Raw genomic sequence first — 20,080 nt, forward strand, 5'->3', positions numbered from 1 at the left:
AAAAAAAAAACCCCAACCTGTAAGTCCTCCAGGTGGTCCTCCATGTAAGGTGATGGGAGGGGGCTCCTCCCAGAGCTGGAAAATGAGTTGATCTTTATTCTTTTCCCCGTTGGACACTGGGTGCCCGCTGGTTGGAAGCCCGGGTGACACAGCCCCCGGGTGACACAGCCCCTGGGTGTCACCGCAGCGGGGCCGGGGACGTCACCACCTTCTCTCTCTCTCTCTGTTTGTCCCCAGGCTTTGTACAAGCTGTACAGCGCGGCGGCCACCCACAGACACCTCTACCATCACGCCTTCCCCACCCAGAGCCCGGAGCCCCCCCAGGGCGCCGAGAGGAAGAAGGTGTAAGGTGGGTGCGACCCCCCCCCGGCCACGCAGGAGCCCCCCCAGTTCCCACCCCCTGGCTTCCACCCTCCTCCTCGCACCCACCCCCAGCTCCTGCCGCCGCACGGGGAGAGCGGGTCCCGCCGGGACGAGGTGGGCAGGGTTTTCCTCCTGTTAATATGTACATATCGGTTCTGCTGCCACGACAAAGTGCTTTTAATTTCTTCCAGCCGGCACCTTCCCAGCTCGTTTATGAAGCCTTATGTTTCTCTTCTTAATTAGTTACGAATTCACTGAAGAAAATCTTAATTTACGTACGATACCGCAACTAAAAATCTTCCAGCCCTTAGCGCTATTCAAACCCCAACTTCTTTTCAGATAAAAGAACAAGTTATAAGTGTGTAACCGAGTTGTGTTTTTTTTTTTTTTTTTTCTTCGATTATCTATTTAATTCCATAAATATCAATTAAAAATGTATTAACTTGCTTCACGGGCAGGGGAGAAGGGCGCTGATGGGAAAGGGTCCTTCTGTGTTGGTGCTGGAGGCAGCGGGTGTCACTGGTCTGTGTGTCGGGGGGAGCGTGGCCGTGGTTCTGTACAGACACCCCTTCTGTTCTTTTACCCTCACAACTATTAAAGTTCCCTGTCAGTTCTTGAGGAGTCAGTTAATCCAGGAATCCATTATTAACCATCCTCCACTTGGGTTTTGGTTTTTTGTTTTCCATCCGTCAGGAATCGGTGCTTTCCTTGCAGGTGGATATTCTGAAAACACTGATTTTCACCCCCCCCACCCCCCGTCAGACCTTTTCATTGGTTCTAAGAATATTTTATTTAACACTCTAAAAAGATAAATCACTCAGACAAGCCTTCATTCATTAAACAAAAGGATTTTTATTGAATTAATAATAGGATTTACAAGAAATGTGTTTTTTTTTTTGTCTGCAACAATGTTTATTGCACTAAAAAGAATCCATAAATAACATTTCAGGACAATCAATGAACCCAAAAATATCGGAGAGAAGAACTGTACAATTAAAAATTTTCTCCAAGTGAGGAAGCTTTAATAGAAGCCCAAAGCTCATTGTTTAAAAAAAAAAAACCAACCCCAAAGCAGTTGTTGTGAGATCCCTGAAGGTCCAGGGGACAGCCCAACAGGGGACACCTGATGAACCTGGGAAGTTAGAGACCTTGGGGCTCGAAAAAGGTAGAAATGTTTCCCCTCTGAGTGATTTCTGCGAAAAAAGAGTAGTAAAACTAAAGCAGTAACACGTTAGAGTAAGAAATAAGGCAACTGGGGCTTCTCTTTCCCAAAGGGCTGGGTTTAAACTGGTGAAATCCGGTCCCAGCACTGGGAATGATGGGAAGGGACCGGAATCTGTACATTAAAGCTGTAAACAAAGAGCAGACGGCTCCCGAGAGAGGGACTGGGTGTCCCCGGGGTAATGACACCCAAATAATTCATTTGGATTTTCACAAATGGTTTGAATCCAGGACATTTCATACAGTTGCATCTATTGCCCTTTTAAAAAATATATATATAGTCGGCTTCTTACTAATGCAGCTGATGGCTAGAAAAAGAGACCAGAATCAAGGCTCTGATTAAACTCCGTGCTGGTTCTCAGAATAATAAACTAGAAAAAAGATTAACAAACATTTTTTTCATTTTTTTTTTATAAACAATACATAATACATGTAGAAAAATACTCAAGAGGATAATAACAAAGGTGCAACGTCAACAAAAATAAGCTGCCTTTTCAACAAAAAGCACTTTTTCATAGTGTTTTTAGTGTTTGTTTTTTTTTTGAAGTGTGGAAAAAAAACCAAAACACCCAACCTTTTTTAAAGCTCTTTAGTGTTCTTGTAAAATGTCTGTTCAAGAGTTGGGAGCTCAGAAGTTCTTGCCGTGCTGCTGGGCGTACCACTGCTGCCGCTGCTTGCGGTGCTCCAGCTCGGTGAGCAGGGCCTGCCTGTAGGCCTCGTACAGCTTCACGATCCGTTCCAGTTCCTTCATGAAGAGCAGCTTCAGCATCCCCTGGTAGGTGTCCAGGTCCGCCAGCTGGAAGAGCTCCCACTTCAGGATGTGGTCGTATCTGGTTTGGGAGAGAAAAAAAAATGATGGTCTGCAAGTCCGGACACGGCTTTTTTAGGTGTTTTCTTCAGAACCGGCCTCGCGCCGTCATCGACCAGATTTCTAACAATCATCATGGAGTCATGGAATGGTTTGGGTGGGAAGGGACCTTAAAGATCATCTCACCACGGGCAGGGACACCTCCCACCAGACCAGGTTGCTCCAAGCCCCCTCCAACCTGCCCTTCAACCCCTCCAGGGATGGGGCAGCCACAGCTTCTCTGGCCAACCTGGGCCAGGCTCTCACCACCCTCACACCAAACAATTTCTTCACCAGATCTCATCTCCATCTCCCCTCTTCCAGTGTCAAACCCTTCCCCCTCATCCTATGGCTCCCCTCCCTGATCCAGAGTCCCTCCCCATCTCTCCTGGAGCCCCTTGAGGGACTGGAAGGGGCTCCAAGGTCTCCCCGGAGCCTTCTCTTCTCCAGGCTGAACCCCCCCAACTCTCTCAGCCTGTCCTCCCAGCAGAGGGGCTCCAGCCCTCCCAGCACCTTTGGGGCCCTCATCTACTTTAGAAGGTTTTATGTGAAGAAATAAGGTAATTAACACCAAAACCGAGCTGGAGAAACATCAGTCACAGCTGAACTGCAGAATCACTCATCATACGTTGAGATAAACTTCACAAGTACCAAAGGTCCTATTAACTGATTCTAATAAACCAATGGAGAAAATGCCTTTTGGAAGCATTAAATCAGCAATTCCATTCACAAGCTTTGAACATTTCGCAGCAAAACATCTTTTAAAATCAGAGCAACAGATAAAAAACAAATTATTGCAACAGTTCACCCCACACCCTCCCCAGCAGGGACCTCCCAGAGGCAGAATCCTACGCGTCTTCCCTCCCAACACCCTTCTGCTTCCAAAGTGTTCTCCTTCCAGCCCTGGGAAGCGCTCGGACACTGTCCCCCTCTTGGCTAATTAGCAGCAATAATCTAAGTCATAGAATCACAGAATGGTTTGGGTTGGAAGGGACCTTAAAGATCATCTCGTTCCAACCCCACAAATGTGGGTATTGCAGCCCCAGTGAGGACTGAGGGAGGGGGGAAATCCAATTAGGCTGCAATTAACGACTGGGAGCACTCACACCAGCAAGGGCCATCCCATCACCCTGGGTAGTGACCTACCTGCCATGGGGGGAGCGGGGCAGGCATCAAGGTGGGGATTCAAGCACCAACAGCTACAAATCCTACACGTTCTCACTCCCCACGCTGGAAGAAAGGAGCTGCTGTGGGGCTGGGAGGTCCCCTGGGGACACGTGCCAAGGGTGGCAACTCAAACCGGTGCCACCCCAGACTCCTCCTTCAGGAACATCTGCCCCAGCTCCTCACCTGTCACCAGGCACCACTGAGAAGACACCCCCGGGTTAGAGAGCGTACAAACACCCCCACACATTCTGCCTTTTGGGATATCGAAGCTGCTGCCACTGGGTGGGTACAAGGTCTGATGACCTTCTTGAAGCCCCTCTTGTCTCACCAGCAGAGCTGAAAAAGGTTGTTTTGTGCCATAACTGCCAAACCCCTCCTGTGACCCAAAGGTCTGATGAGCTTCTTGAAGCCCCTCCTGTCTCACCAGCAGAGCTGAAGAAGGTTCCCGAAGGCTGTTTTGGGCCATAACTGCCAAACCCCTCCTGTGACCCATCACGATCATGCCATTTCTCCGGCAAGGAATTTTCCAGCCGGAGCCGGCGCTCCAAGGGCTGGGAGGGAGCTCGGTAACTGGTCAGACCAAATCCAGTTTCATACGGGAGGTCTCCTCAATCCTGCGTTACTCAGCGACTCCCCTTCATGCCACAAATTCTTCAAAACAAGTGCTGATAACCTTTTAGCCCAAACACAAGGTTCAACGTTTCCCAAATTTAACAATGTCCACAGTATTTACCTTTATATTGAAGCCTCACAAACTACTCCCAGAAACCAAGCATTTTTCTTCATTACTTTTTTTAGCAGACCTCTTTTTTTTGCCCGTAAGTAGGGGAACCAGCATTTCTAACAAAAGCTTTTCACCAAAATCATGGTGATTCTACAGAGATAGGACGAAAGGTCCCTGGCCCATGGTCCAGCGCTACCACCACACCTCGTGGTGTGTTGATGTTCCTCAAGCAGGAGACACCACCATCAGGATGTTCCTCCAGGAGCCCATGGTGCAGACCTACCCCCACCACAGGCTGAAATGAAATGGTCAATGACTTCAGAGAGTCAGAGATACCGACGCTTAAAATAAACAGGCCGGTCTCTTTGATGGCCTCTTTCCACCTCGGTGTGATGACAGGAGACCTCTGGCAGGGTGACAGGAGCTCTGGAGAGACCGGCCAGGTTCAGAACGGACACGCTTTACTTTGATAAAAGCAAGCCTGGATGTACTTCCATCATCACTGCAGAACCCCTTATTGCCTGGTTTTTCCCACTGCTCTAAACACACACCATTCCTTTCCAGTCTCATTCTCTTCACTCAGAAATAGCCAGGTGACCACTACAGTTATTAAGAGAATAGAAGAAACTCATGGAATAAACAGAGTTATTTGATCCAAATGAATTACAGGAGAAAATAAGAGTCACTTGAGTAGAGGCTGAAGCCCAAATATCAGTGAATTTATGGAAATTAACTAAATTACATATTGAAAAGATATATTCAGAAGGCTGTATGCATCAGAGAAGCATCAAGACAGGTGGATGACAACCAAAGATGCTTCTGAGGAATTTTAAGAACTGAAACAACCACTGTTTCTATAAATTCTCTCAATAGCAGCTTCTCTATTAAAGTTATCCCGAGTCTTGATGGGGCTGCACTGCTAAAATCCCTTTTCCCCCAAAGCAAGAAAACCCAGGTTGCAGCTGTTTGTCAATCAGGAGATCAAACTCCGAGGAGAGGCAGAGGACATGGTCCTGCTCTGGAAGGTTTGCCAAGAACAACGATCTTTGAAAGCACTCAATTAGTGAGTTTAAATGAACAACTCCTTCCCATCTCTGCTCCTTTCCCACCCAAATCAGTTGCCGCAGGACAGGGACAGGACAAGAGGAAATGGGCACAAACTTGAATGTAAGAAGTTCCATCTAAACATAAGGAGGAACTTCTTCACTTTGAGGGTGGCAGAGCCCTGGCAGAGGCTGCCCAGGGAGGTGGTGGAGTCTCCTTCTCTGGAGACATTCAAACCCCACCTGGACACGTTCCTGTGGGACCTGCTCTGGGTGGACAGGGGGTTGGCCTAGATAATCTCCAGAGGTCCCTTCCAACCCCATAGCATTCTGGGATTGCTCTGCAATAGGAGGGTTTCACTTCACTGGCCAAGAGGAGTGTTAAATGAGGGAAGAAGTCTAATTAAAGATAGAGCCACCAGCAGTGCTTCAATAGCAAAGGGATCAGTCAAATCCAAAGACAGTAGGTCAAGGAATGCTCATCACATGGATGCTGAGCAGAACAGGGCACAGAGAACCTGACCTAAACTCCTCAGGCATTTTTCAGAAAGACAACTAGTCCCAGAGCCAGAAATTGAGGGAAGAAAGCCTCAAAAGTACAAAATTCCCACAGAGCACAAAGCCTTCCCTCCCAGGTGAGAAAGCAGGAGCTTTCCTGACAGAACACACGGCCAGAAAACCCCGGTGCCAGTGCTTTTCCCAGAGATAACAAGTATTTAATATACAAAACAGGACACCTCCTACACAAGAGGCCCTGAATATTTACAGCCTATTCAAAAAATTATAGAATCATAGAATCATTCAGGTTGGAAGAGACCCTTGGGATCATCGAGTCCAACCATCTACTCTACAAAGTCCTCCCCTACACCACATGCCTCAGTACCCCATCTAAACGTCCCTTAAACACTCTTTCGGTGAAAAATTCCTTCCTAATGTTTAGTCTAAACCCACCCTGTTGGAGCTTGAAGCTGTTCCCTCTTGTTTTGTCGTTAATTACCTGTGAGAAGAGACCAGCACCAACCTCTCTACAGTGTCCTTTCAAGTAGTTGTAGAGAGTGATGAGGTCTCCCCTCAGCCTCCATTGCTTAGGCCTGGAGAAAAGAAAGTCCTGGGTTCAAATCCTTCCTCCAAAAGAGGTGGAGAAAGAATCCAAACCACGACCTCTCATACGAGGGAGGGGTTTTTGGTCTGCTCACCCCCCAAGTCCCACACACGCAGACTGGCGCGGTGCAGGAACCCCCACCAGACTGGGCTACGGAACCTGGGAGGTGGAAAAACATCCTGGTTTTGAAGAAACAATCCATTGAAGAGTCTAGCAAAGGGTTAAACACAAGCCAGAGTCTCAATTCCAGTGCTAAGATTCCCATAGCTGCACTTACGATCTCAAAACAGACCTCAAGAGATGGCAGGAGAGAGGGGGAAAGGATGCTTCCAGGTATCAAAACCACCTTGATACTGAAAATCGTTGCCTCACAGTTACAGCTGGACATCGAAGCCTCTCCTCTGCCTAGTGAGCCAAATATCTTCTTTCTTATCTTAATGGTTTGAACATTTGTCACCAAAACAGGGAAGCATTACGGATAACACCTACCGAACTCTCCATCAGACTTTTCCAGTGGCCAGAATTCTTATCCTTTGGAGAAACTTGTAGAAACAAGCGCTAACGTTATCTATTTTTGCTCTCATTACCTACTTTTCTCAACAAAAGCCACCCGCCTTTTATCAGCCAAATCAAACTTACAGGTGTAAGTAACAAACTGTAAAGAAATATACCACAATGATTTCAGTGCAAAACTGATCACCAAACGATTTTTACCATAAATTTAAAATACCTCATTGCAAAAGGTATTTCTTTACTATTACTATGAAAGCATTTTGCCCACTTATCTTCATTTTTGCCCCAGAACACAGTGTAGAGAGAGAGATATATATATACACACACACAGAGTTCTCATCCTCAGCTTTTGGACAATGCTACTGAAGAATTCACAAGTATTACTGGATGTAAACAACCGTTCATTTTTGCCCCAGAACACAGAGAGAGATATATATACATATACACACACACACACACTTCATTTTTGCCCCAGAACACAGTGTAGAGAGAGAGATATATATATACACACACACAGAGTTCTCATCCTCAGCTTTTGGACAATGCTACTGAAGAATTCACAAGTATTACTGGATGTAAACAACCATTTACTTCTTCACAGAAGTGTCTGAGAATTAGAGGGCTAAAAGGATAGCGGGAAATACACAATTTTTGATTCCTCTGACCAATGTAAATTCTATTCAAACAGCTTGAATGAATTAAATATTGGGAGTTTTCTGCTGTATTTTTTTTAAATTTGTCTCAGCCTCCTAGATCTAAAATAATTCCTGGTAATCTTAAATTGTTTAAGTCTTATATTTGTTTCTCAAGTTTCAAGAGAAATACCAACAGGAGTCCATGCAACACAGCCCAAAATATTTAAAACTACATTGTCCGGATGTGCCAAAGACCTAAATAAAGAAAATCCAGCTGCAGCCAAAATCTAGAAGTATTTCTAGGAAAGAAGCCCTCCCATAGGTTACAGGAACTCGGTGTGTCCCTGGTGCATAAGAGTATTGGTGGAATTTGGGCCAATTTAAATCTTTATGGGCTGCTGGCAAGCCCAGTAGCCACAAGAAGTAAGAAAACCCATTCAAATCATAGTTACTAGAAGCAGCTAAAAAAAAAAGAGGATTTTTTTAGCTGGAAGTCACCGGACATCATACACAGCCTGAATTTGCAACTACAGCCTGACCTGCTCATTGCTGTAAAACTGAGTTTCTCCATATTGTCATTATGAAATTATGAAAAAGTACCTGATTTCATAATTATTAAAACATATCTGGGGTTTTTTTTATTGCTTTTCTATTTAGTGATACTCTTCCACAGAGCTGTACCCATTAGAAAATGTAATTTGTTTCATTACGCTGACTCAAATCTTTCCTTGGAGGAGACTGCCTGTTCCTAGAGCATTGTTTTCTTTGAAAAAAAATGACTTTTCACTACCACTTCGGGGTGTTGTTTTTTTTTTTTAAAGTTCTTGAACATAGTTTTCATTCTGTACTCAAAATTCTTAATTAGTGAAAGAGAATTCGTATGTCTTTTTTGAAAAGGAGTAAGATTAAGAAGTTACCACCCTAAAAATATTTCACATATTTTATAAGCCACGCTGTACCGTTCTCACAAACACACTGGAAGTAAATCACATCCCCAACTCTCAAATATTCTGCAAGTCATGTGAGCTGCAAGAAGTATTGTGATGATTTTAAGTAATGCCTCATAGAAAGCACATTAATTTGGTTTCCTTATAAGCCAGGCATGCAGAGTGTGAAATGCAGAAGGAAAAAAAAACCAAAATAAAACAAATCTCACTTTACAGGAGCCCTGGCATAGACCTGCAGCCAGTCGGGAATCTCTGCCGTGTGGTAGGGGTTTGCAGGGACGAGGAGGGGCTGGCTCCGCTCGGCTGCTTGCGGCTGGTAACTCACGGGGGGAGGCTGGTCGTAACGGGGAACGCTGCACAAAGGAAGACAAGAGTCCATAACCTCCAAGCAAGGACTTAAGACATACTGATACCATTAAAATGTTCACGCTAATAAACACAAAGGCTGATGATGCAACCCCACACGGAGCGTTGCCTCAGCAGGTCTGTACTGAAAACAACTTTCTGCTGCTGTTTTTGTGCTTCAATCACAACCCGAAGCGTCGCTGCTGTTACCACACTGTAAAAACCACCTATTCACCCAGTGCCTGCTACCTGCATACCACAGCACAACAAGAAGGGATATCTGCTTTTAAAAGATTAAAAAGGCAAGTATTGATTCAGGCACGTATCGATTCAGACAAGTAACACACCATTTTATATGTTAAAACAAATATATTCAGGCAGCAGCTCATAAGTTATGCCGTTTATAGCCAAGGACATCCCCATAGGTTTATCTTTTGTGCCACACATCAAAATATTTTCTCAGCAAAATAGAGTATCAGAAATTAACAGGTAGATTTGGTGTACACTAACTTTATTTTACCTTTAAATTACGAGGAGCTAAAATACTGATTTTCATTCTAGACAAGGCTTAATTAATGTTTCAGATGAAATGTGCTATTCGTTCAGACAGCCTCCTGGAACATCCATCAGATCGAGTTTCTTTTCGATCCACTATTCATTTCTGTTCTCTGCAACTTTCTTTTACCACCAGCTGAAGAGAATAGCTGCTTTGTTTTAGTGAGTTAGGAACAATATCCTGTTTCTAAACTTAAGATAGTAACAGAGGAGACAAAAAAAGACAAAAACCTAACAATTACAACTTCTTCTAAAAAATCTTAGTCAAGAACCAGTAAAGCTTACTTCTGAAAATAAAAAGGTTTTTCCCTGTTCTGAGACCAGTTCCACTTTCTTAACTGGATTAAGGAAAAAAACCACAATTACAAAAGAGAAGGCGGATGTCTTACCTGGGAGCGCGAGGATGTTTATATTGAGCTCTTTTATTGATGTGATCTACGTAATACACTCCAAATTCTGCTGACTCCACTCTCTCCCAGCCCGGAGGCAGCCCCTCGCGCTCGAGTGGATGGCTCCAGTGAGTAGTGTTGGTGTTGTGATCTATATAGTACTTCCTCCCTCTGATAGTCCAGTCCACCGACCAGCCCGCAGGAAGAGGTAAATCTTCAGAACTATGATTTGTTAAGTTTCCTAGAGATGTAGCAGCAACTCTACCGATTCCTAAAAAAAAAAAAAACCCAAAAAAAAAAACAAAGGGAAAGCAATGTTTAGCTAAACTGGTAATACCAAACCCAACAGTATGTACAAAGTCAACTCCCCCCACCCAGGCACTCTATGAGCTCTGAGCAATAAAAAAGCACGATCACGTCAAAACAGCTATTCCCTTGGAGTCTCGCTCTCCTCCAACTCCACATTCACTAGGCAGCTTTGTTCAGAGACAATTAAAGCATCCTTGCTTTTTCAATTAGAGACATATATTAGCATACAAACAGGGATGAAGCTGTTACTGTCTCAATTTGCTGAGCAGAGAGAGCTAAGTACGATTACAAACGTTAAAGCTTTACATACGTGACAGTTTCTGTTAATATGCTATTACAGCTGCATCAAAACTATCTATCTACCAAAAACCAGAGCTATTTCTTTTCCTAGTTACAGTCAGAAATTATATCTAGAAAAATTACTGAATACCAACAAAGTTTTTCAGATGAACCAGACAAGAACAGTAACAGGACCAGGTAAACCAAGAATAGAGTTTTTACATTTTCAAAATTAGCATGTTGGATGCTGAGTGATGTACTGAAGAAACACAATTTCCATTTCATCTTTTCTTTCCCTCCATATAGTATGGATAATTAGGAAGCTAGTTGAAATAAAAGCCATAATAATAACAACAACAGAAAACAAAAAAAACCCACCACCACACCCCAACCCAAAAAAGCCCAACCACAAACTAAAAGTGACATAATCAAGACTTTTGCAGGTCTGTTTCCATTCCTTGGAAGCCTACGACCCACTGGCCATGCTGGCCCAAATTCAATTCTCTTTTTAAAATCCTTTTAAGCAGCTCCCTTCAGTTACCCACCACTCTACAGTTAAACAGTCCCTAGCTTTAAAGAAATTCCTGTTATCTCTTCACCCTCATCTCTTCAATCAGTGTATTCACTAAGAGTTTGCATGTGACTATTTCCCAAAGCCAGAAGAAAGGGAATGGGAGTCACTTTTTCCACCTTCTTAAGTCAGAAAGAGACTCCATCACAAGCACTGTGACTGAGGAATACACCCCTTTCCTTCTACTTTTCAGAAATAACATTTTTGTGTCATTATTTTTTGAGAGAATGGAAGGGAAAGGCAGAGTCTCTCTCATGTAAAGCATACTATAAAAAAAGAGGTTTAAGGTGTGGTCGTTAACTCAACAAGATACTGGAATACTGGAGTAGCAGCAAAACTGTTGTATTTCTCAGGGAATTTCATACTCTGCTGACAAAGCCAAAAGTCCTTTTCAATAGTACACAGAGAATACAGCACACTAGCCATGGGGTGTCATCTATTTTAAGCATGTTTACATACAAAATGACATAGACTGAGAACTGGATGGGCTCTCATTCGAATACAAGGCAGCACTCATCAACAATAAAGTAATGGGAAGGCTCCAAATCAACAGAATAAAGACAAAACAATTAAATAAATAAAAAAGTAATCTCACTAACTTCCCCCTGAGTACTGTTCTTTAAAACATTTCTGCTCCTCTACAAATCTCTTTCTGGCCGTGTCATGTTCTGAACTATTTGGCCTTAAAGTATTTCCTCTCCTTATGATACTTACCTATTTGTTAGAGTTATAAAAGAAAGCTGATGGTTGTGTTCATGTGAGATCTCCCACCTCTCCTTACGATGAAGCAACCTAGAACTTTATTTCCAGTGAGAAGAAACATCCTGGAGGCTTCCTGACCTTTAGCAGTACTGGGGCAGGGAAACTATTTCAGACCCTGGCTACAGTTATGTCACTGGTTTTGTTTTCATTCCACTGACAAAATACAAACATTTCAGCTTCTTGAAAATACTGCGCTTTGGATAAACAAATTCCGTATTTTCTCCAATAAACGGGGCGACTGTGTTGTAATTTCACATTACAACAGTGTATAAACAGTGACTATTAAATCACCACTACCAGATCTCAACACACAAACGTGACTGGGGGAAACAACTTGCACAAAGGCCTAAACATTTTTTTCTGTTTACTGTTAAAACCAGCACACGTCCGTATTTTTGTTACAGTTCCTCCTACTTAAATTCCAGCATGATTTCCAGCAGCAAAGAGATATATATTCATTCTCTGGGGTAAAGGTTAATTATTTCTAACATTTGGAAGCTGGTATTAAAAGTTGCACAAGGCATCCTCAGCACGAGAGGTTCTCTTGACACAACATCCCTTCGTACAAAAGCCTGAGAAATCTGGGAGATGGACTCAGGAAAGGAGGAAAATCCAAACCTGATTACACAGAGAGATCACTGAGAAAGCAGAATAAAAACCAACGCTGCACCCAATGGAAAGGCAACGCCAGCAGTTCTGTGTTCACACAGTCATTAAATTCTAGCTACATGGTTTCTCCCAATCCCAGCTTATATTTTTTTTATTTTTAAGATGCAAAGAACAAAAATAATTAGATCACAAATACATTATACATTCCTTGTGCCATTTTGACTTCATATATGAAGAAGCAGAGCCATACTGTTCAGATAAACTCCCAGAGCTGTATGAAGTTTTGAACAGTGTTCCAAGCATCTACAATTAACAAGCTCTAATTATGAAATCAAGGGCCAGATTTATAAAGAGGTGGTTATAGGCCATCGGGTATAGTCTCAATGTGCGTTTTCCCCCTGAAAATCAGAGCTCACACTGAACTATTCCGTGTGCTGGAAGTTTTAAGACATCAGGTAATATCCATAGTGTCTTACAACTATCAACCCACTACAACATTCAAGTCAGCAATTAGCACAATTTAGACATTTCTTTATATAACTGAAGTTACTAGAGATGAAAAGAAATTATATATTGGTTTTTCTTACAAAACTCAGCAGACACTTCCTTCAAGAGAGTGGACACACATGTGAGAGAAATAGCTCCTGCTATGATTTTGAACAGTAAGAGAAGGTGAAAATTGACCTTCATATATTTACATCTGTAATTACCAATAATAAAACTGAACATCACTTGGAAGAGTAAATTCGTGTGGGATCTTTTCTAAAGTATAAACCAAAGAAGAAAGTTACAGGACAGCCTAAAATCAGCTACTGTGAGCACTATCCTTTTCTGGGTCATATTGCCAAAGCACAACACACTTCTGTGTTTAAATTTCAGGTAAGGGCTTAGCCCTAAAGCATTTTCATGGCTTCATACAGGATTTTACTAGAGATTTTACTGCACACACCAAGGATACTCCCTGAATCACGGGCTGGTACCACATTTAAATACCACAAGGCAAAATATCTACAGCAAAAAAGCCAAACTTACAACTCAAACCATTTTTATCAAAACACCTAGGGTAAAACCCGTGATTTTCCTCTTGCTGGTGGATATAATCCCTACCACAGGACAAGCAAAACCAGACTAGTTGAAACAACTCAACCAAACTTCTCAACCAGCTTCAACCAAATTTCTAAGTGTTGAAGAACAAATCTAGACAAGCAGAAGCCCTTCGTATTTGTCCTTAATTAGGTGGATTGTCTTAAGAGCCTTTTCCCCGTTACCTCTGGATGCCAAAATCCTCTCCCTTCCCCTCCTCAAACCAGGATGGAGAACAGGAAGAGAAGATGAATGAATTGTAAGTAAGAATAAAGTAGCAAAAAGAAGGTCCAGTAACTATCCTGTTTGAATAGGTCTGCAGGTTCTAGGCCTCCCTAATCCATTCCGAAGCGTCTGAAGGTACTTCCTGAGCACAAGTGCCTCGTTTATCAGAGGGAATGGGGCGTTCCAAAAAAGCATAAATTCACAAATAGGAAATGGCAGGAAGTACTTTGACAGCTTCGAAAAAATCCGCTACAAAGAAATTACTGCAAAATCAGCACAAAAGAAGAAAAGGGCAGGAATTGCCATTTGTTTAAAAGACAAGTGAACTGTACACACCTGGAAAGAAAAGCGCTGATATTTTAGCTCTAAGTAGATTTCATTTAATAATTTGTGTTTCTTTACTTTGCTCTTATATTAAACCTGAATACAGGTGTGCAATTTTTAAGGGGTACAATTTAGACCCGAGATGAACCTGCTTTCACTGAAGTGCACTGGATTCTCTGTTCACAGGATTAATCATTTTTCTCCTCTGACATCACAGTCAACCGCTTACAATCCACCAGCAGAAAGTCCCTTTACACTGCGATTTTAATCTCAGCAATTTTGATATACACATAAGAATTTTTTAGCTTACCGCTCAAACGGGTACAAATAACTCTGAGGTCTTGGTTACAAGTTAGTTCCAATCTATACTTGTAGATATAACTTCAACCACAGACCTCCCCAAACCTTTAACCTAGAAGAGAGGAAAGAGATGGCGAGGAAAGACAGGTAAAGTCTCTTAGAATTAAGTTTGAAATGGACACAAAGGAAAAAACAAACTTTGAAGAAATGCCAGAGAGGCAGCTAAATATACAAAACTAGGAAATATCTCAACCGAAGACATTTTTCAGGAAAACCAGCAGCACTAGATTGCTAATTAAAAGCAAATATAATGAAAATTAAAAAAAGCAAGGACATGGGAGAACTGAATCATACTGAGAAAGGAAACATGACTTCAAGGAGAAATGCCTATGGAAGAACATATCAATGCTGTCAACATCTGCTGTTGAAAAATCACGGACTTTCTGAAACACTTGGAGTATGAAGATCTCAGTAGGAACGTATGTTTTCAACTTATCTCAAAATTATAAAGAGGAGAACCTTTATTTTGAATGAGAGCTGAAATTCCCATGCACCTCTGCACTTCCAGACTCCTGCTTCTCAAAAGTCATCTCAGTTGTAACCACCACTAAATGAAATATCGCTCAGCGACAGCAAGTACAACTTGTGTTCATCAGGGAACATTTCTGTGGCAATCAACCCAAACCAGAACTGAACCCACTGAGGGGACCTTCACTGAGGGGAGGGTGGGAGAGGAGGAAGAGGGTTGAAGGCAGCATTTACAGATTCTAGCTAATAAACAGACTTCTACATCAGAACTCTAAGTACTGGGCAATTTTGTCATCAGTCATCTTGCTGAAGAATTTTGATTAGGGGAAACAACGTGACATGACAATGGGGATGCGTAAGGAGAATAATTTACACAAAGACAATGAAAGTAAAAGGCCTGCCTCAGTATTCCAGAAACACGAGGAAAAAAAAGGGAACCAGAAATTACAGAAATATTAGTGTAGCTCAAGGAAAACACTGGAGGTTTGAAGACAACGGATGGTTCAAATAAAAAGAAGCTTAATGGTGAGATGAAAGAAGTAAAAAAAAAAAAAAACAAACTAAAATTTTCTCACTTTTGACCACATAACTCTTTTACCGATAAAAAGTAACAGCAATTCTTGAAACTATGTACAAAAGTTAAGGACATAGGTCAATATTCTTACTGCAATGAAACTGAAAAAGGAATTTAACAGTTCATATTCCATGCTGAGATGAAAGAAAAAAAATAGAGGAAAAGAGAAACATTTTTGCAGGCAAAAGGCTCATCTTTTCTTGTCTCTCCTGACAAACGTGTGAGATTAAATACTCACCTGTTACAAGATACGTGTAGAATTTTATTAAATTATTACATGTAAAAATATGAGAGGGAATGACAAAGACCAAACAAACATCAGGAGCTCCTTCGTGATTTCCAGTGGCTAAGGGGGCATGTAGACAAATGGGGAAATAAAGGTCTTTTAAGGAAGAAATCCATGTTGCTACAACTGAGAAAAATATAGCTGTAAAGCTCTACTTTTAGCTTGTTTTAAAAATGTCCTAAATTAAATTCCACTCTCAAACTAATAGCTAGAGCTCCATTTCCACTTCACATTGTTTCAACTCTGCACAGCAGCGGTACCATTTTTTGAAGTCTTCCTCAGCACACATAGATTGTAGTAATTTTGAATGTTAAATTGATGGATTCATTTATGAAAACCTCCCCTCCTGCCTTTCCTCCCTACAATATCCCAGCAAACACTAAGAGGTGCTCGTTATCGGGACCAGGTAAATGTTTAAAGACTGCTGACTGAACACCAACTGACAGAGCTGGAGGGATTTCATGCAAAATCTAGGTAGATCAGACCATAGAAACACAGAATGGTTTGGGTTGGAAGGGACCTCAAAGATCATTTAGTTCCACCTAATGGGCAGGGACACCTCCCACCAGCCCAGGTTGCTCCAAGCCCCCTCCAACCTGGCCTTGAACCCCTCCAGGGATGGGGCAGCCACAGCTTCTCTGGGCAACGTATTAGCATTTAGCAAAATAAACGAGGATTAAAGTAGCAAGTCTTAAACCTCAGTATTTCAGAATTTACTGGCTGAGAGCAGGAGCTCTGGCATTACTCCTTTGTCACTATTCATTGAAATGTTTCTGTAGTAAAAAAACCCACAGAGCATTGTCAGGTTAGACTTCCACACTCAAAGTCAGCAGCCCTCAATGTTGACAGACCTCCTAGCAGATTTATTTTTCTAGACAGAACATTTATTTTCCTAGAGTCTATTTACTACTTTGTTTACAGCTTAAATGCAATGATGAACTAACATCATCTTTCACATTGAAGGTACACGATTTACAGGTTTGAACATTTCTATTAAATGTTTGTTTCAAACTCTTCCTTGAACATAATTTCCGTAGTATATAGAGTGCCCAAAGACAGCCAAATTTACTACTTTTAGGGTCACCTTTCTACAGGCAATATCGTAACCCCAGACTTTTTATTCCACCAACAGATTCATAGCAGCACAGTGCACCAAAGAACTACCCTTCAGTGTCATGACAAGTATTTAATAAAGTAATATTTAATGAATTCTTCTTTCTTATGCTTATCTTCTGTTAGAAAACAAAGACAAGTTCCAATGAATGTGAGGGGGAAGCAGGCATATTTACAAACAAAACTACAAGCTAAAAGAAAAATAAATAAATATCAAGAACTAGGAAGTCAATTTCAGCACTAACTATATGTCAATTTGCTAATTACACAAAGCAGTCATTCCTCCCTTTGACTATTTATAAAAAAATGATTTTAATGACTGAGGTTAAATTAACACAATAACATTAAATAACAACACAATGATAGTTAAAATATAATAAGACAGCAATGCTATAATTTAGAGCTGTTGGTTATTCTCTGCATCATTAAAATAGTAGATGTTCCCTAGTGAATAAAATTCCTTGCCAGTTAGCAACTGAATCAACTTTGTTATGAGGAGTTGCAGATATGTTTGGCATTAAAAAAAAACCAAACAACTTGCTCAACCTTACCCCATTACTTAATAAATAAATCATGGCTTGAGTATATTTTTCTCTTTTCTGGATATATGTAATCAAATTTTTAACTAAGAAATGTGAGCACATAGTGTGCTCAGATCACAGAAGTGTCATTAAATAAACCTACTGTCTTACACAGCATAAGTCCTAAAAACATGACCTTGATGGTCCAGATATATCTCTGCACTGAAAATCTTATAATAAATGTATTTTAAAAAGACAGCAATTAATCAATACTTACCTGAAGTGTGCCTCCCGTGATTCTGTGGCATCCTCTGGAAAAGATCGCTGTTGTGTTCATAATACCTGTAGTCCTCATGTACGCGATCATTTAACGGCCGTCTCCTCTGGGCATCATAAAAATGATCATAATAATAACATCGGGCACCAGCGTCTCCGTTTTCCAAAACAGAATTGGCTTCTGTTAAAAAGGACTGGGAGGAAGAGCCATATTCTCTAGGGACATCAGCCAAACTTCTCGCAAGATAGGAAGGCGCGGACAGTCTGTTGCTCTCACGTCTCATTATTTCATGAGGTGGTCTCTGCACCGGAGTTCGAAGGAAACTCTGGTTTCTCGAAACAATTCCATCTCCCCCAGAAGCATACGCAGAAGAAGTAGTGTCGGGAGGACAAATATCAGTTCGTCTTGGAATGGTTGGACCGTGGCGGATAAATGAAGGCATCAGATCTGATAGACAGCATGAAAGAGAAATAAGAACCTTGGCTGTACTCACACATAAAGGATCTCACTAGCCACAACGCTTTTCACCATGGAATCGAGGAAATTCAAATGCTAGAACCCCTTTAAACCACCTCTAATGCATATGCAAGTACAATGGTAATGCTGCAGTTTGTATTGGTGCAACAGTAACCATCACACCCTCCACCACCACCAACCTACTGCCAAAAGACTGCAGTTTTGCCAGTATAACTGAATTCACAATAAACAAAAAAACCCCAAACCCCATCAAAAATACACCACCCCACACACACTGTACTGTGGCTACATCAGCCACCCCCACCACACACACACTGTACTGTGGCTACATCAGCCAGGCCTCATACTTCTCTACCAGAAGGGTCAAGACAATGCAAGTGTCCTGGCTACCACGCTGCCATTTCATGGGGATCACTCTCCTTAAGAACCCAGAATAACTGAGGATGTTAACACCTACAGGCATTAATGCTCACAGGAATCCACCACAGAATCAGCAACACAACTCAGACTTTCTCCACTAATCACAGCGTTTAGCCAGCAAAATGCTGTCATTCTGCACGTGTTGAATTCCCAATTAAGATATTTCCCTTCCTCCTTTACCTCAGAGGTTTTCTGCACCAACAGTGACACCTATTCATACAATTTCACTGCCTCCCTCCAGTAAGCGACATGTTACTCTTTCCCAGCTATTACTTTCAACTTGATAAGTAGTTACTACTTGATAAGTAAGTAGTTTGCCTCCACCTGAGCCAATACAAATTATGACTTTCATTTAAAAGGAAGTTATACATATTAAGTTGTTACTAATAAACTCTTATAACTTAGGATAAAAATTCACTGCATCCCAGAAGGTGTCATCAGTAAATTTATAATCATTACAAAGCAGTCATGTAATAGCAAGTCATTACATTATGGCACATGCAAAAGGTGTTGGTGGCTCGACTTGCCTACAGCTTAATGTGAAAAAAAAAACCTGTAGATTTTGGGCTTTTTTAAAGTCTAAGTCAATGTAATCAGACTACTCAATGATTTTGCCTGTTGACTGGGACCTCAAGCTGTTCATGCAGAAAAAACTTCCAGAAAAGCTGAGTGCCCAACTCCTGCCAGCAAATCAGTTGTTGCTAGTTGGGATCTCCAAAGCTACTCCTGCAATTATAGCACAACACATTTCAGTCTCGTGTTGTTTCCAAAGCTTAACAAAAAGAAACCTAAGTGCACTTTCAACGTGTGTTTCCTATAGTCCCAGCAAAACCAGGACTCAGCGCCAGGTTAACCACAGGAAGATCGGTGCATCCAAGGTACATAGCGGTGACCTCATCAGGTTGATTCATGGCTTAGAAGTGGAGCGCTTGCTTCCGCGGGGATTTTATGCAACTGCCTTGTACAGTTATCTCATTTTCAAAGCACACACCTTTTGGCAGTGCACGCTGCCTAGATCAGGAAAACAACCACTGATGAGATGATCTGTTCCGTTCATCTGAAAGATGTCTGTCTGGAGATTGTCTTAACCCCTACCTGTTGAAAACTGAGCAACCACGGCTAAAAAAAAATCATAGAATGGTCTGGGTTGGAAGGGACCTCAAAGATCATCCAGCTCCAACCCCCTGCCCTGGGCAGGGACACCTCCCACCAGACCAGGTTGCTCCAAGCCCCATCCAGCCCCCCTTGAACCCCTTACATGGGGCATCCACAGCTTCTCTGGGCAACCTTGACCCTCACAGTCAAGAATTTCACTCGACATTTTATACAATTAAAAAAAAAATAAAAATAATCAAAACAACGGATTTTGTTTATCGTGAGCAGCTGGTGCTACACGATGTGCAGGGCTCCCTTTTACACACTCACCCTCCCTTTCAGGTTTAACGTCTCTCCATCAGCCAGCCCCCAGGTCTCCCAACAGGAATATTCCCCCCCCATCTTTCCCTCTGGAGGGGACACTCCCCCCCTTTCCCCTCAGGAGGGGGCATCCCCCCCCTTTCCCCTCAGGAGGG

The 20,080-nt window shown here is 42.1% G+C and overlaps 2 protein-coding genes across 2 annotated transcripts in view; one reads left to right on the plus strand and one right to left on the minus strand.

The window, feature by feature from the left end:
• ATL1 (atlastin GTPase 1) overlaps nucleotides 1-976 on the plus strand; it is a 32,216-nt gene extending 31,240 nt beyond the window's left edge. The window contains exon 15 of the mRNA XM_014936769.1: nucleotides 238-976. Coding sequence (XP_014792255.1) covers nucleotides 238-348 — 111 coding nt within the window. The 3' untranslated portion in view covers nucleotides 349-976. The remainder of the gene's footprint in view (nucleotides 1-237) is intronic.
• A 219-nt stretch (nucleotides 977-1,195) lies between these two features.
• Nucleotides 1,196-20,080, minus strand: part of SAV1 (salvador family WW domain containing protein 1) — a 22,250-nt gene continuing 3,365 nt past the window's right edge. The window contains exons 2-5 of the mRNA XM_014936770.1: nucleotides 17,613-18,116; nucleotides 9,852-10,122; nucleotides 8,772-8,915; nucleotides 1,196-2,414 (exon numbers count right to left, since the gene is read on the minus strand). Coding sequence (XP_014792256.1) covers nucleotides 2,213-2,414; nucleotides 8,772-8,915; nucleotides 9,852-10,122; nucleotides 17,613-18,116 — 1,121 coding nt within the window. The 3' untranslated portion in view covers nucleotides 1,196-2,212. The remainder of the gene's footprint in view (nucleotides 2,415-8,771; nucleotides 8,916-9,851; nucleotides 10,123-17,612; nucleotides 18,117-20,080) is intronic.

The sequence above is a fragment of the Calidris pugnax genome, unplaced genomic scaffold (genome assembly GCF_001431845.1).
Source record: "Calidris pugnax isolate Ruff unplaced genomic scaffold, ASM143184v1 scaffold10, whole genome shotgun sequence".
NCBI classification, from domain to species: Eukaryota; Metazoa; Chordata; class Aves; order Charadriiformes; family Scolopacidae; genus Calidris; species Calidris pugnax.